We start from the raw sequence: 17,765 nt of genomic DNA on the forward strand, positions 1-17,765 counted from the left end.
CTAACCGGCTAGCCCAGTGGCTCACAGCGCTATCTCACTGACCAGGCTGACTCTAATGTGTTATTGGTTGGCTGACTCGATTGGCTGATTGTGTGTCAGTGGCCAGAATTGACGACACACCATAGAGCTGGAATGTCATGCTGGGATAAGAGCTTCCTATTATAGGCTCCTCGAAAGGAGTCTGGACGATCATTGATCACAAACGCATCTCAAAAAGTAGTCCTAAAATTGACCTGGGTCAGGGGGCTGTGAGGCTAGCCAGAAAAAGTAGCCGTTCAAAGTAACCTTGACCTTGGTCTGAATATAAAGAACTAAAAGTCCCACAGGCCAGGATAGAAAGAGGGAACAGAAAGTACTGTCAATTGTTAAAAAAAAACTAATTTAACAGGCTGTATTCTGCCTAGTTTACTTTCAAATTGGAGCTAGTAAACTATACTCCACTACAGTGATGATTGGGCTTCACTAATGTGGTATGGTAATATTTATATAAATTATATATATACATAATTGTTATTATTTAGCAAACACCAACAAACAGAACATTCCATTGTGGGAAATGTAGCAATTTTGGCCCAGGAAATGTAGGTTTTAATTCTTTCAGATAGTGAAAGGGTGGACTATTTTGACTTCCTGTACCTGTACGACCACATGACCTTCCAGCTCTATATTTTGTTAACATGATGAGAGAGAGAGAGAGAGAGAGAGAGAGAGAGAGAGAGAGAGAGAGAGAGAGAGAGAGAGAGAGAGAGAGAGAGAGAGAGAGAGGAGAGAGAGAGAGAGAGAGAGAGAGAGAGAGAGAGAGAGAGAGAGAGAGAGAGAGAGAGAGAGAGAGAGAGAGAGAGAGAAAATAGGGCGAGCAAGGGGATCTCTTTCTCTGAAAGAAAGTGGGTGAATGACAGATAGAGAGAGAGAGAGAGAGAGAGAGAGAGAGAGAGAGAGAGAGAGAGAGAGAGAGAGAAAATAAGGCGAGCAAGGGGATCTCTTTCTCTGAAAGAAAGTGGGTGAATGACAGATAAAGAGAGAGAGAGAGAGAGAGAGAGAGAGAGAGAGAGAGAGAGAGAGAGAGAGAGAGAGAGAGAGAGAGAGAGAGAGAGAGAGAGAGTGAGCAGAAGTGACCGTTTTTCCTCTCTATATGCAGTGAGAAAGCTGAACCTTTTGCGATGACCCAGGCCCCGTGAGTGACAGTACACACACATACACACACACACACACACACACACACACACACACACACTCCCACGCATGGACACCCACAATTGCATGACTAGATACACAAATACAGACACACCCACACAATCGCACGCACACATTTGGATACCCACAATTTCATTACCAGATACACCCATACAGACACACAAACATGCAATAGCGCACACATACACACACATGGACAGCCACAATTGCATTACCAGACAAACATACAGACACACCCACACAAGACAGACACACACACACACACACACACACACACACACACACACACACACACACACACACACACACACACACACACACACACACACACACACACACACACACACACACACACACACACACACATACATATTCTCTTGAGGGGGGGTTGTTTGCGGTACCTGATCTTAACTCCTACATCAGCAGAGTGAATATGCGCATGTACCGTGAACCCTAACGTGTGTGTCCCCCCCCGTCCCCCCGTCCCCCCGTCCCCCCGTCCTCGCGGTAGTAGTAATCTGAAGACGGGGCAGAGAGCGGAGTGCTGGTAGCGACACCTCCTCTGGGGAACTGCTCCATTTAAATGTTCTTCTTCGTTCACCGCCACCGCACGGTCACTCTTTGAACCACCACGTCTGTGTTGTTGAGGAAAGGTTGTCGGGGTGTTGGAAGAACGTCCCTGTTTCTGGTTCTGCTGAGAGCCGAGGTCAAAACAAGCAAACATCATTTCCTGTGTTTATATTTGGGGAAAAAATAGTCCCTTATTCAATATGTCCAAGACCTATTACCTAGTACCTATATTATGTAATTTTATATATTTGTTATTGTTTTCAACTTTATATTATTATTCATTTTGTGGTCAAGATCACAAACAGGGATAAGTTGTCCTTCTATTATACGGTAGTGTCGGATGTTATTAGGCTCGAAAAGTGACAATTTTACACTTTTTTAATCCATAAACATAAAAAAAAAAACATACACACGCCCGCACACACGCCCACACACACGTATGCGCACACGCGCAAAGACACGTTCCCTCCTCTTCACAGGTTAATGGCCAACTACCGAAGGCTAACATCCCAGTTCAGACCCGGCTAGATATATGACTCTCTTCTTCCCTCTTCTCCCCCCTTTCTTTTTTATCTCAATCTCCCTTCAACTCCCATATAAAATGACTTTATTGGCATGGGAAATGAACAATGAGGCCGACACTGTCAAAGCACGAAAAAAGTTCAATAGGATTAGCCTGCCTAAATTAGATTACAATAGTAGCCTTATAAAATGGTAAGGCCTATTTGTGTTCGACATCAAACTCATTAATAACATAATAATAACGGGTAGAAATAAGGTGTACCGAAACATCCACATTTTGCAATACTGGAGGTGGACTTATCGCAGCCAAAGTCACAGACACCCTTACCACCTCCTCCTCCTCCTCCTCCTCCTCCTCCTCCTCCTCCTCCTCCTCCCACGCTCCTCCTCCTCCCAATTCCTCCCGCGTTCCTCCTCCTACTCCTTCCTCCCTCCCTCCCTCCTCTTCTTCCTCCTCCTACCTCCCTCCTCCTCCTCGGAGGTGAAAAAGCTCGTGCGGATGGTGTCAGGGGTTCTTTAGCTGCTTCAGGAACACTGCGCGTGGGGGGAAGGGACGGGCATAGCTCCGCCTCGTCTCGCTGGAACGCCAGCCCCTGCAAACTACCGCTGCTTGCGCTCGTCGGCACACACACCTAATACACACACATACACATCCATCGACACACACTTAAAGACACACACACACACACACACACACACACACACACACACACACACACACACACACACACACACACACACACACACACACACACACACACACACACACATACACACACATAAACACACGCACACACACACACACACACACACAAGGAACACTGGCAAACCGGACTTCTTGAAAACGCCTCGTCGGCGGGTGTTTGCCTCGGTTCGATCCGGGGATCCGTTCACCGCCGCCCGGCTGGGAGACATACCGGGATCGCGACATGAGGGAGCAGCTTCGGAAGTGAGTGTTTTGATACCGGCCGGGGGGGGGGGGGGGTTTGTGGTTGTGTTTCGGCCGGCGGGCACAGCAATGGTCTCGGATATGATGCAGTGCAGCTCGGCGGTGGCCCCACCGTGCTATTTGCACAGGCAGAAATGTGTCGGCGTGCTTAGCAAGCAGAGGGGAGAATGCGGGGACTGCACAGTCAGAGGGTTGGTGGTGGGGGGCTGTAGCATCGGACAGCGGGGGATACAGAGAGAGGAAGGCATCGGAAAGCCTTGAGAAGAGACTGTAGCTTTATCTGCTGGTTAGCCGCCGATCTTAGCCTTGAATCCCCGCTAGCCACCCCCTTTTCATCGCGTTGTTTTGGCCGACCTGGAAGGTGTATGTGTGTGTGTGTGTGTGTGTGTGTACGTGTTTGTGTCTGTGCGTGTGATTGTGTGTGTGGGGGGCGATAAGCTTCGTTCTTCGGCTTATTCTCTTTACGCGACAAGCCTGCAGAAACGGGAGGCATGTCACAATGAAGCCCCCATGTTGTCACCCGGTGGGGCTGTGGTAGCATTCCTCCACACCAGAGCAATGCAAACACGGCCACCTCCGCGCTAACCAAGCCACGGGGGAGGGACTGGGAGCGACCCATCTCCCCATCTACCCCCGCCAACAAGCCGTTTACAAACCATCCCCGACCCCCGCTGCGCAGAGGTGTGTGCGCGCGGTGCACGGGCGACGTGGGGTTCAGTCTTGACGGCTGTGTGATTCGGATGAGCAGCATCGCTATGATATAACGCCAGCCCCAGTCTCCCGTGCAACGTTGATATGCGTAATAAAAGGTGTCGCTAAGCCGTTTCTGAAGCCTCCGACGTCGATCCGTTTTTTTGTAGAATCACGGGTGCGGGACGGCGTGTTATCGTTGTGCACTGTGCAGGGACAGTGCACGTACACATATTTTTTATTTATTTTTTCCTTTGAGTTGGTGTGTGTGCGTGTGCGTGTGTGTGTGCGCCCGCCTGCGTTCTCCTTGGTTTGATGCAGGCTGCCTTTTGTGCAGGTTTTTCTGGCACACATGTGACTGCAGATTTGGTGTGTGTACGCGGCCCCCGATTGGACACACAGCCGATAGATAAATGCCCATATTCTCCTCCAGCCCCTTTATAACGGCGCAGATGTGTCAGGGCACGTTTGACTGCCTGTTCTGTGTTCCCGCAAATCACACAGTACAGCTCTGCGATAAGCAAAGCCAAAACAGCGATCGTTTTCTATTAACGTGCCTATATGGTGTTCTGCATGAGGGAGGTCATCTCAGCCTACCCGTGTGTGAGTCACTGTCGACCAAGAGTCTTCTCAACTCACGAGGCTCTTTGGTATATCTGTAGTTCTGCATAGCAATGTTTTGGCATGACGGAGGCCGCGTTTAACAGGAAGGGATTCTGTTGACATGCAGGCTGGCATCCAACGTAGAAGGAGCGATTTGACAGGGGATTACAGTGCGGTTGAAGATGTGATTAGAACACAACGCCAGAGCCTCGGTTTTATTTTTTCTACTGCACATGAATGGGCTAAAGCCCCGTAGCAATAAATCTCCAATAATTAGCTCTTTAAAAACGATAATGACAGTGATCAGATTCCTTCATAACACACACACACACACACACACACGCACACGCACACGCACACGCACACGCACACACACACACACACACACACACACACACACACTGATAAACCGAGGATGATTCCATCGATACTCATTTGGTCAATCCCCCAAAATAACTGCTACCTCCATCCCGAAAGATTAACACAAATCTCAGGTTCCATATTTCTTCTGCTAATGTGCTTATTTTAGTACTTAATCTGTTAATAGGCCTCACGTCCCCCAAAACCATTATCCAAGTAAAGTGCAAATAAAACCACCCTCGACTTCCTCCCGGCGATGAAGATAATCATATTTCGATTTATAAGCTCTTCAAGTAATCATAGTTGGTATAAACTAATAGCAAACTGCACAAGCATTTGATGCAGGGTTTTTCCCTTTTTCATTGTTTGATAACATAAATGTCATTCAAAGGAGCGTAAGAACAATTTCAATAGAAAAAACTCAAAGGACACAGCACAATATACAAACACACAGCTGCAATATACAGATTAATCCCTGAGCTCTTTATCCACCAGAATACATTTCTGCTAATACGGTTTAAAACCAGGTTATTAAACCGGGTTAGAAGCTCTTTAGACTGAAGGTGTGCTAATCTTGGTTAGCTTAGCCTACCTATGGCGTTTGCTCCGACAGAACATTAGGTGATTATCGAAACCAACAGCTGCTCCGTTTTTAATGAGAACCCACAAGCTGGTTGTTTTTTTGCCGTGATTCTCATTTGCTAGGATTGTTCCACAAGGGTCGGTCAGCCTGCACCTACCAAACACCTGGACGGGGGGGGCACGGCTCCCTGGGATTCTTCTGGACTATGGGCTGTCACTGGTCAATGTCCAATCCCCATGTATTCCTGGACTAGCATGTTCAGGGTTTCAAGGAAGTGATGTCAACGAAGCCCCGCCTATATCTTCACAGGAAATGTGAAAAATGATGGGAAAATGTGTGTTTGGTTTTTTCGTTCTGGCCGGTAGCCGTCATATAAACTCAGTCACTTGAGTCAACGAAGGACGGTTGCGATGCTGTTCCATGGTTGTGCTGTACTGGGACCCATTCTTTTCCCAGTCATCGGAATCTCACTGTACTATACATACTGGTTTAAGGATACAGTTCTTCGCAAGGTAGCAAGGGAACCAACCATGATCTATGGGTGAGAGGTAGCGATTCAGACCTATGATTGTAGGGTGGCAATTGTCAGGAATCTGTCTTGATCAGACATTATGTGCCCCCCCAGCATTGTATATTGCCAACATCGGATCCCAAAATAAAGGCACTCACTGACTTCATGGTTCTTTGGTTCTACTACTAAGTGGACGCAAAGGAAGTCCATATAACACAATCGCATCCAATACCATCCCATTGGCTAGTGTCTCGAAGTCCTGCCCCCCGCTCATGATGTGGTCCATTCACAAACCGCGGATTGACTGAAATCCGGTGGCCTGTGAATGTCCTGTTCAGTCAATCATCCTGGAGCCGTAGTGAACTGCAGTAAGATGAGGTGACACAGGTGTTTTTAAAACGGGGATGTGTTGTTGAAAAGGCCTGTCACTCATCCATCTAGAAAAAGTGTGTGTGTGTGTGTGTGTGTGTGTGTGTGTGTGTGTGTGTGTGTGTGTGTGTGTGTGTGTGTGTGTGTGTGTGTGTGTGTGTGTGTGTGTGTGTGTGTGTGTGTGTGTGTGTGTGTGTGTGTGTGTGTGTGTGTGTGTGTGTGTCGTCATGGGCAATGTGTTGGAGACCAACTGTAGTTAAGTCTCTCAGACGAAAGCTGAAGCTTGCTATCACAAACAAAAAGTGGCCAAAAGCCATATTTTACTTCAGACCAACCACTGATTGCGTTGCTATTTGCAATCTAGGCATTTATCAGGCTCTAGTGACTGGAATTCAGGTGAATTCAGATACAGGCATTAAGAAGCAGGTAGTGATTAAGGCTCAATTATGTATTTATATCAAAAATATATGAATACATTTTTAGAACGGTTTTGCTTTGCTGAACCACAATCGTCCCCGTTTTTCATTTCTGATTGAGATCACCTTAGATTAGGGTTTAACTGTTTTTTGCTGCCTAGCAAACAAAACGCTGCTTTAGTTAGCATAGGTGGGATCCAACGTTGTTGTGAAGATATGATAGAAACTCCATTTAGTTTTTTTCTTACGATAAAAACACACATTCTCTAAGCATGCAAAACAAAACAACCAATGAAAAACATTGTCATAGCTAAACACACACAAGCAGCATTGTTTATTTGATCTACCGCTTTACTTTGACTGTAACAAAGAGGAGGAAAAGGCATACAATACAATAGTATTTGCTTAACCTGGTGAGATTAGATTTAACCACGCAAAACAGATCTAGTCGAATAACTCTGTGTCCTTCGGCTACCATCGTCGAGAAAACGATCTCAACTGCATTAACCTTTATATCTTTATATATATATATATATGTATCTTTTATCATCTTTTTTTTACCATGACGCAACAGCCAATCCGGGAGGGATTTTCCTTGACATTAACATTTCCAGTATCTTCACAAAGTCTTCAACTCGTTTAATAATTGATCCTAAACTTTGCAGGAACCAATTTCGTTTTGGGATTTTCCAACCCAAACATCTGGTCTTTTTTCCGCGGCGCATGGGAAAACCGTTTTCCTCCAAGAGCTGTCCAAACTAAGTGCTAGGATAAACACTGTCAGCGGAGGCTGGCCGCTTAGTGGAGTGACCTTAACGGCATCCACAAGGTGAACCTCTAAAACCCAGGCAGAAACAGGATTTCAATGAAAAAAAAAAAATATGGGTTTAGCTTTCGTGCAAAAGCTTGTTCTTTCATTAAATACCATGCTAGGTTACGTCAGTAGAACTGTAGTTGAACTTGAGTAATGGCTAAAAAAATACGTACTCAAATATCATATCTGAGAGTTTCTTTAAGAAATATGTCATTAAGGAGCAGGAAGGGTTAAAGCATTTTTCTCAGCGATACTTGCAGGTAGACTGTAAACAATGGGGTTCGAACCCGGAACCCTTGGGCTTGGATCCAAGCACCACTGCCTAAAACTCCTAGTGCCACATGCCTCACACCCCTACCTGCTCTTCAATCGCACGTATCGGCAAACCGTGCTTTGTTTCGCTCTGGATGAAAGCCACCGCTAAGCGGCTCAATTATTCTAATAATTGTTGATATTGCCACGGGATATTGCAGTCGCCATTCGTTACTCATTATCTCCGAAGTGTGAGGGTTCTGCAGTGGGAGCCCGGGATGGCTTTCAAGGACTACTTCACTGCTGGCCGGCACTCGTCATTATCTCAAGAGAGTGTCTGTGTCTGTGTATGTGTGTGTGTGTGTGTGTGTGTGTGTGTGTGTGTGTGTGTGTGTGTGTGTGTGTGTGTGTGTGTGTGTGTGTGTGTGTGTGTGTGTGTGTGTGTGTGTGTGTGTGTTTGTGTGTCATTTTCACAACAGCACGACAATGCGGGTCAGGGGAAAATAGGGGTGTGTTGTGCTTCTAGGGATGTCCAATTACACATCTGTAGGCGGCTAGTAAAAATAATACAGTGAAAACACACGTGTGCTCAAGTGGCTATTGTTTCTTGCACACACACACAGACACACACACACACTATTAGTGCAAAATAAACCCAGGCAGGGTGTTGTAGGACCCCTACTTGTGGCGGAGTGAACCCCCGTCCCCCCCACAATGGGGGGGTTCAATTCATGATAAAGACTTTCGCTGAACCTCTTCCCCTAATTACACGCCTACTTGGGAAAAATAGATTACTTAACAAAGTAATCTATTTCACACAATATAACAAAAATGATTGTATTGGTTTTAAAAATGTATTGTACTGCTGCCACTAAAAAAAAGGTGACTATAGAACTGCGTCCATAGCAACGGTCTGTTGTCATAGCAGTGGTCTGCTATTCCAAAATAAAAGGCAGTAGAATGCTGGAATGGACCAATTAAAATCGAGCATTCAACAAAGCCGTATAATAACGGGATTGAACATAACGTGCAATACCGCGCTAACGTTTCACTACTTCGTAGAGGCAATTTCTAGAAAAGTGGACAGCTCTGTTCGGTGTTTGTTTCATACCCCATCACTATAAATAAAACATGGCGTCAATGTAGTACATGTGGTTCCTGTTGGAGTTTCTTCCAAATGTTAGTCTATAGCCTTGCTCCCCCCATGCTAAGTAGTTTCACCTATTCGTCAAATATATAGGTTTTCTTTTTGTATCAGCCGCACATTCAGTTTCCAGCCAAACACAGCCACACATTTGATCTTACATTTGTTTTTGTGAGAGACAGAAGCTCTGGAGTTCTGCATTAATAAAAAAAATAGTGTGTATATATATATATATATATATATATATATATATATATATATATATAACATAAAATTGTTATTTCAGTTTCATTATTGATTGCTATAACGAGTAATATTTCAGTATGTGGCCCAAATGTATATAGTGTGTCTCCCACACACACACACACACACACACACACACACACACACACACACACACACACACACACACACACACACACACACACACACACACACACACACACACACACACACACACACACACACACACACACACACACACACACCTCCCTCTCCACTCCTTGCCCCCCTCCTCTGCTCTCTCCTCCTCTCCTCTTCACGACTCTTCTCTGCTCACCTCCTCTTCCTCACACTGGTGTCTCAGACTGGTGCAGTGTGACCGGCTTGTGTCTGGCCTGTGGGGAAAGTGCAATGCAATTCTCACCCATCATTATAAAACACTGGCATAAAGAAAAAAATGGATCCACCTACATTTCTTCAGCACGATTCCTACTTCTGATTGGACAGCACACATCCCATCAGTGTGTTCCACACAGAATGATTGCACATTTTTTGAAATGTTTATTCCGACACTCATCCTCAACAGGTTGCCAATTAAAACCTAAACTTCCCTCCATCGCAGGACTTCACCCCCAGGAGTCCCATGTGTGCGTACTGGCAACGCAAACTGCTGTTGGGGTGATGGTGGCCAATTGTGATTTATCTCGTTTTTTTTTCTCTCTCTCTCGCAGCCACCAGACCCAGACAACATGCTGGGACCATCCCAAGATGGCCGAGCTGTACCAGTCCCTGGGTGAGACTGCCCTCTGTTTAAAAAATATATTTTTGTTGTTTTTCACTTGTTGAGTTGCAACTACGACCGCTCTTCGCTTAAGAGGCTCATTCGAATCCATTCCCCTCAATTCGAAGCGGCTTGTTTGAGTCCCTTGCCGTCTGCTTTTTAAGTGGTGCATTTCAGTGGTGTCTCTTCTTCTGTGGTTTTGTTTTCCAGCCGACCTGAACAACGTGCGTTTCTCAGCCTACCGTACGGCCATGAAACTCCGCCGCCTGCAGAAGGCTTTGTGCTGTGAGTAGCCTCTCATTCTGTCTGTCTGTCTGTCTGTCAACCTGTGAGTCTGTCTCCCTACTTTCTGTCCTCTCTCTTTCTCTCTTTCCACACTTATCTTTTCCTCTTCGTCTCACTGTCTCTCTCTCTCTCTCTCTCTATCTCTGTCTCTCGCTCATTGTTTTCTCTCATCTTATGCCATCACCACCTTCCCTCTCCCTCCACCTCTTTTGGTGTGTGCGTGCGTGTGTGTGTGTGTGTGTGTGTGTGTGTGTGTGTGTGTGTGTGTGTGTGTGTGTGTGTGTGTGTGTGTGTGTGTGTGTGTGTGTGTGTGTGTGTGTGTGTGTTTTACTCATCCTATTTCTTGCCAGGGATTCTGTCACTGAGCGTGGCAGCTTGGTTTTGTGTGTGTGTGTGTGACTGTGTCAGCTGTATGTGTGTGTGTGACTGCGTCAGCTATATGTGTGTGACTGTGCATGTAGCTGCCATTTAGCTGGCAGCGGGCGTGAAGCACAGATGCACAGTGCCACTCTCTAATCATCACAGCTTTCCTCTCTCTCTGTCTCTGGCTGTCTGTGTCCGTCTGTCACGAGCCCCGTCTCTCTCCTTCTCTCTCAAATGTTTCAAAAGTACCAGATAATATTTCCTATTCCTCTCCGCCTCTTTGTCTCTCTTTCTCTGCCTCACCTCTCTCTCATCTCTCTCCCTCCCTCAAATCTCCCTCCCTCATCTCTCTAACCCAATGATTCCCTGTCTCCCTCTCTCTCCTCTCTCTCTCTCTCTCTCTCTCTCTCTCTCTCTCTCTCTCTCTCTCTCTCTCTCTCTCTCTCTCTCTCTCTCTCTCTCTCTCGACCCCTGTCTCTCGCTCTCTCTATCTAACCCCCTGTCTCTCTCTCTCTAGACCCCTGTCTTTCGCTCTCTCTATCTAACTCCCTGTCTCTCTCTTTATCTCGCCTCTCGCTCTCTGTCTGTCTAACCCCATGTCTCTCTCTCTCTCTCTCTCTCTCTCTCTCTCTCTCTCTCTCTCTCTCTCTCTCTCTCTCTCTCTCTCTCTCTAACCCCATGTCTCTCTCTCTCTCGCCCCCTAGTGGACCTGCTGGGGATGCCGGCGGCGTGTGAGGTGATTGAGCAGCACGGCCTGAAGCAGAACGAGCAGCTGCTGGACACGCCCACGCTGGTGGCCTGCCTGACCAGCCTGTACCAACAGCTGGAGGCCACGCACGCCCACCTGGTCAGCGTGCCGCTCTGCGTCGACATGTGCCTCAACTGGCTGCTCAACGTTTACGACACGTAAGACCTGCGTACACACCTGGATGTATATAAGTCTTTAAACCAAACTTATTATACACGTACGCTATGTATGCTAGGGCGGGGGGACGAGGTGGCTAGCATAGTTGGGATTTTATCAGCGGGAATACTTGGGATTTTATCGGCAAAAAAATTAAATAAATAAAAGACGATGTTATCACTTTGGATAACATCGTCTGCTAAATGCGGAAAATGCGTATTCATCTTTTTCAAATGACTTGTTTTATGATCTATGTCGCTTCCGTTTTGTCACGTTGTATGTTCCGTTAGTGAAGGCCAGGGGGGGTCTCCATGGAGACGGGGCAATCAGTCAACGAATTGCGGGGAGGAATTTACAATCTTACAAACGCTTAACATTTTGGACATCGCAGAGCCTAACAACGTCGATATCTCTAGAAACGCAATGCAAAGCTTAAACTGTAGCTGTCTTTTCTCTCTTGTTTTTAGTTTGTGTTTTGTTACTATACTCAACCTTTTCATGACAAGCTATTTTTTAAATGACGAATAATTTCGATAAAGGGGGCATGAAGGGACGGACCCATGTTTGACATCCACGTGATCGCCTACTTCTACCGATCGCGTCCAATTTGTCGTAGTCCGAGTTATAGTCTTAAGAAGTTTTGAGTTTGAGTCTAGAGGCTTCATACGTGGCTGGCCGTAGCCTCCGGTAGAACCACACAATGAGGTGGGCTTCGTTCCCAAATGCTAATGCTACTCAAAGAACATATTTGCTGATAGATAAAAAACATTATTTCATATGAAGGCTGAGACTCAACAGATTCTAAGTATCAGCCTTATCCTCCTCTGATCTAAACTTGACGATGACGCATTAAGAAGTCGCAACCGAGTGTCTTACATTTTGTTATTATCATTCTAACACACAATACGTCTTTTGTGAAACACACAGACCCACACACACACACACACACACACACACACACACACACACACACACACACACACACACACACACACACACACACACACACACACACACACACACACACACACACACAGAGGGGGGGGTTTTTTGGCTACAAATGGCAGAATAACAGGATTCCATGGGGTGTGGTTGCTATGCTGTTGCTAGGGGCCGCACAGGGAAGATCAGGACGCTGTCGTTCAAGACGGGGATCATCTCTCTCTGCAAGGCCCACCTCGAGGACAAGTACAGATGTGAGTCACACAGACACACACACACACGCACACACAGGCCATTACTTTGTTGATGCCACCCTATGTGGACGGATGTGAGTCACTAATTGTGAATTGTTCCGAGTAACCACAGGTTAGCAAAGTGCTGCGTAATATGCACACGCACGTCTATACTTACACACAATGCACTCTTCCCACATGCTCCCTTCTCTCTCTTTCCCACAAACGCGCACGCACACACACACACACACACACACACACACACACACACACACACACACACACACACACACACACATGCTCCCTTCGCTCTCTCTCTCTCTCTCACAACACACACACACACACACACACACACACACACACACACACACACACACACACACACACACACACACACACACACACACACACCCACAACCGTACACACACAACCACTCACAAATACACCCCTACAACTATAAACACAGACAAACACACAAACCTACAACTATGCACACACCGACAACTATACAAGCACACAAACACACCTACAACCAAGCACAGACACACACAAACACCCACAAGTATGCACACAAACAACCATAAAGAAACACACGGAACGCGGTGAATCATCATCAGAAGTCAAAGGGAGAGTTTGTGTCATTTGAATGAAACCGAAGAAAGAGTGTATATTTAAATAGACTGCCCGCAACATTGAGCACAGTCCACTCTTCCTGGGCGGTGCTGACCTTTGGAGGGGCAGTGTTATTAACTATGCTGCACAGCTTCACTGCGTTTCCACGGCATTCACTCATTTTCCACCGCTCCACTTGGTTCTCATGGACCTTTATTTAGTGAGTTGTTTTATTGATTTTGTTTTTTTCTCTCTCGTTCTCTCTTTCCCTCTTTCCTCCCTCCTCCCCTTTGTGCTCCCTCCTCCCTTCCTTCTACCCGCCTCCCTTTTCCCGTCCTCTCACTCCACCCATCCTTCTCCTCCATCCCCTGCTCACCCTCTCCTCTCTACTCCACCTCCTCCCCCTCCCCTCCATCTTCCACCTTCCCCTCTCTTCTCTTCCTCTTCCTCCTTCTCCATCCCCTCGTCCACCGTCACCTTCCCCTATCCCTTCTCCTCCTCCTCTTCCTCTCTCCTCTAACCTCACCTCTCCTCTCCTCTCTCTACTCTCCTTCACCTCCCCTCTTCTCTCTCCCTCCTCCTCTACCTCCCTCTCTCTACTCTCTACTCCATCCCCTCCTCCTCTCTCCCTCTCCTCTCCTCCACCTCCCCCACTCTTCTCCAACTCCCACTCTCCTCCTCCTCCTCCTCCTCCCTCTCTCTCTCTCTCCCTCCACCTCTTTCTTTATTTCCTCCTCCTCCTCCTCCTCCTCCTCCCTCCTCCTCTTCCTCCACCTCCCTCTCTTCTCCTCCTCCTCCTCCTCCTCCTCCTCCTCCTCCTCCTCCTCCTCCTCCTCCTCATCCTCCATCCCCGTCTCTCCCTCCTCCTCCTCTTCCTCCTCCTCCACCTCCCTCTCTCCTCCTCCTCCTCCTCCTCCTCTTCCTCCTCCTCCTCCTCCTCCTCCTCTTCCTCCTCCTCCTCCTCTCTCCTCCTCAGTCCTGTTCCGGCAGGTGGCCAGCGCCACGGGTTTCTGTGACCAGCGGCGCCTGGGCTTGCTGCTCCACGACTCCATCCAGATCCCCCGCCAGCTGGGGGAGGTGGCGTCCTTCGGAGGCTCCAACATCGAGCCCTCCGTCCGCAGCTGCTTCCAGTTTGTACGTAACCGCCCCCCAGCCACCCACCCATCTCATTGGGTTTTAACCTTTTTCCTAAGTAGCAGGGAAGAAGTTAGTGCAGGGTTTCACACAGCACTCAACAGCTTAGGTGGCCGCCTAAGCAACACGCGCCTGCTGCCTCGAAAAACAAAAATGTTAATATTATACCAAAGTATAAAATAATCAAAACTTCACTCCCTCTCTCTGAATAGATCAGGCTTCAGGGCAACAGTCTGTCAGCCTCCATGAAAATAAGCATAAATGGTCCACCTGTAAAAGACCTCTTACAGCAGTCTGACGGCAATCCCCAGTTAGCGGTCAGTTGGATATCACACACAATCGTCCACTGGTTACAATCCGTTTCCGTCGATGGATCCTTCATCTTCTGTTCTTCCTCCACTCCAACTGATGCCCAATCGCAATCTGAGTCGACGCCGATGCCGTGCCAACAAACTGGTTTATCCGGGGATTTAAGAGTGGAGCGGAGTGAAGCAGATGTCGGGCGATATTGAGAAGGCATGCTGTCGATCGATTTAAGAACAGCCTCGATAGCTAAATCTATCTTCTCTATAGCGGTCGCCATTGTTGTTGTTTCTCATTGGAATAATTGCTTTTTCATCAGCGAAACTGTGTCATGTCATGAACTCGGTTGAGTGGAGCGAATGGACAGAGGTCTGGACCCAGGTTCGAGGTGTCTTGCTCAAGGATGTGTAGGAGGTTGTTTTGAACCTAGAACCTTTTATCAAATAGAGAGAGCTTATGTAACCCTAAAATCCTAAATCATCCAAGTCGCTCAAGTAATGATAGTGAATGACGGTTCAAGTGAACCGCTAGCATACGCTAACGGCTAACTAACAGTAAAAATGCTCTGCTTTGACGGAGGGCTAGCTAACAACAAGCAAAAGGCCAACTAATATACTCTGTTTGGACTGAAAGGTTAGCCTAGCAACTAGCGGCCCATTAAATCACCCAAACCTCATGTACTCCCTTAGCAAACATCTGGAGAACCCTCCCTCTTCAGTTCCTTCCATTGTAAAGCTTTAGTCAACAACATTAGAGTGAGGGACTGCTTTCAGTATCTCGCTGTTATCATGCGGACCTTACTTGCTGCAACATACTCACCCCTTTCGGGTTTTTAGAAACGTGTCGAGGGGCGGCATGTGGTTCAGGAGGTAGCGAGGGTTGGCTGGTGACCGGAAGGTTGCTAGTTCGATCCCCCGGCTCCTCCTAGCTGAGCGTCGAGGTGTCTCTGAGCAAAGCACCTAACCCTAACTGCTCCTGACGAGCTGGCTGTCGCCTTGCGTGGTTGACGCCCGCCATCGGTTGTGTGAATGCGTGCGTGAATTGGTGAATGTTAGGCAATACGGTGAAGCTCTCTGAATGGCCACTGGCTACAAAAGCGCTATATAAATGCAGTACGTTTACGTTCACGTCCGTGCAGCACTTCACACTTCCGTCATTGCGTCCGTTATCGATTGTACGCTTCAACTGTCTGGAAGGAGGAGTCCGCTTAAGAACTAGAGACAGACGTACGGATACACGTGATCAGCCAGGCTACATCGCGGGCCCACATTACCACCCCACCTACCCTTCTCTCCAACCTGCTTCCTCTCTAGATCCCCCTGTAATCTCGCAGGATTACCCATAAATCCTCCATGGGATAACCTGCCAGTTTTGCCTCTCACTCAACGTTCTCCCCCTTTTTCGATTTTTTTTTCATTTTTTTGTTTGCGTTTTCCTTTGCCAAGAAGTGATTTTCCCCACTGTGTTCCTCTGTCCCCCTCCACCCACGTGTAAAATCACTGTTTTCTGTGGATACAGTCTGTATCCAACACGACACCGTCTCCATTGTGTGTTTTGATTCATCTCTGGTTTCGCTTCCGTGGAGTGGAGGGTGTGACTGATATGGTTACAGCGCGAACCAATCAGTGGCGAGGTACAGGTGTGCATCACATGACCTAACCGCTGTTCAATCCCCAACCGGTCAATCCATCGTCGTAGGGCAAGAGAGGTGTGTGTATTTGCGTGTATGAGACGTCGGCGTATTATTGAGTACTTTTGACTCTCAGCCAAAAGGTCCCGGGTTCAAACCCCAATGAACACCGCCCTAGCCTGGGTCACTTTGGCCCAGAGCGTAGTAAACACCAGAGCGCCTGTTAAACGCTAAAAGCTCCCATATTATACCAAGTTCGATTGTGATTAGCCGTTACCAGCCATTTTGTGTCCCCCACTTGTGATGTCACTTGTAACGGCTAATCACACTTACACCCGGTTGATTTGTCTTTGTCCTGTCTTCCCCCCCCCCCTGTGCAGGCCAACAACAAGCCGGAGCTGGAGGCGGCCATGTTCCTGGACTGGATGCGTCTGGAGCCCCAGTCCATGGTGTGGCTGCCCGTCCTGCACCGCGTGGCCGCCGCCGAGACGGCCAAGCACCAGGCCAAGTGCAACATCTGCAAGGAGTGCCCCATCATCGGCTTCAGGTACGCTGGGGGAACACAGAAGTCTCACCCGGGCCAATAGGACGTCTTCTCAGGGTGGTTCATAAAATGGTCGCTTTTGGTTGTCATGGTCACTCATCTTTTTAAAGTTTGACCTTGACAAATCTACTTTTCTCAGACCACATTACGTTTCTCCAGTAGGTTATCTTGAAATAAGATCTTTGTAGAAAACAAGATGATGCTTTTGTATTATTTTAAAAAGATATACAATTGTGGTGATCTTAAAGGGGCAGGGTACTGGTTTGTTGTGATCTTAAAGGGGCGGTGCCACTGGTTTGTTGTGAGCTTAAAGGGGCGGTGCTACTGGTTTGTTGGGATCTTAAAGGGGCGGAGCTACTGGTTTGTTTTGATCTTAAAGGGGCGGTGCCACTGGTTTGTTGTGGTGATCGTAAAGGGGCGGAGTTGCTGATCTTTTCTGGCGATCTCAAAAGGGTGGTGCCACTGGTTTGTTGTGGTCTTAAAGGGGCGGTGCCACTGGTTTGTTGTGGTCTTAAAGGGGCGGTGCCACTGGTTTGTTGTGGTCTTAAAGGGGCGGTGCAACTGGTTTGTTGTGGTGATCTTAAAGGGTAGGTGGGGCTGGTCTATTGTAGGTCTTGACGTGGAGGGGGGGGTGTACACGTTTTAATCAGGGTCCTCAGTTGGGAGTCCTGCTGTTCAGGAATTTTTACAGCCCCGACCTCGAGGAAAAACATTGTTGTAAATCTGCTTCCTGTCAGTCCCCTCTCCTACTCTCCCCCTTCCACTCTGTCTCTTAGGTTCTTCTCTCTCCCTCCCCCTGTTTCTCCCTCTCTCCCTCTCTCACTGATGCTCACT

General features: G+C 47.6%; 1 protein-coding gene across 1 annotated transcript in view; it reads left to right on the forward strand.

The window, feature by feature from the left end:
- Positions 1 to 2,841: 2,841 nt before the first annotated feature.
- dmd (dystrophin) overlaps positions 2,842 to 17,765 on the forward strand; it is a 28,161-nt gene continuing 13,237 nt past the window's right edge. The window contains exons 1-7 of the mRNA XM_056587663.1: positions 2,842 to 3,235; positions 9,931 to 9,992; positions 10,191 to 10,265; positions 11,333 to 11,534; positions 12,643 to 12,728; positions 14,297 to 14,454; positions 16,768 to 16,934. Of these exons, the coding sequence (XP_056443638.1) occupies positions 3,216 to 3,235; positions 9,931 to 9,992; positions 10,191 to 10,265; positions 11,333 to 11,534; positions 12,643 to 12,728; positions 14,297 to 14,454; positions 16,768 to 16,934 (770 nt within the window). The 5' untranslated portion in view covers positions 2,842 to 3,215. The remainder of the gene's footprint in view (positions 3,236 to 9,930; positions 9,993 to 10,190; positions 10,266 to 11,332; positions 11,535 to 12,642; positions 12,729 to 14,296; positions 14,455 to 16,767; positions 16,935 to 17,765) is intronic.

The sequence above is a fragment of the Gadus chalcogrammus genome, chromosome 4, assembly GCF_026213295.1.
Source record: "Gadus chalcogrammus isolate NIFS_2021 chromosome 4, NIFS_Gcha_1.0, whole genome shotgun sequence".
In the NCBI taxonomy this organism is placed as follows: domain Eukaryota; kingdom Metazoa; phylum Chordata; class Actinopteri; order Gadiformes; family Gadidae; genus Gadus; species Gadus chalcogrammus.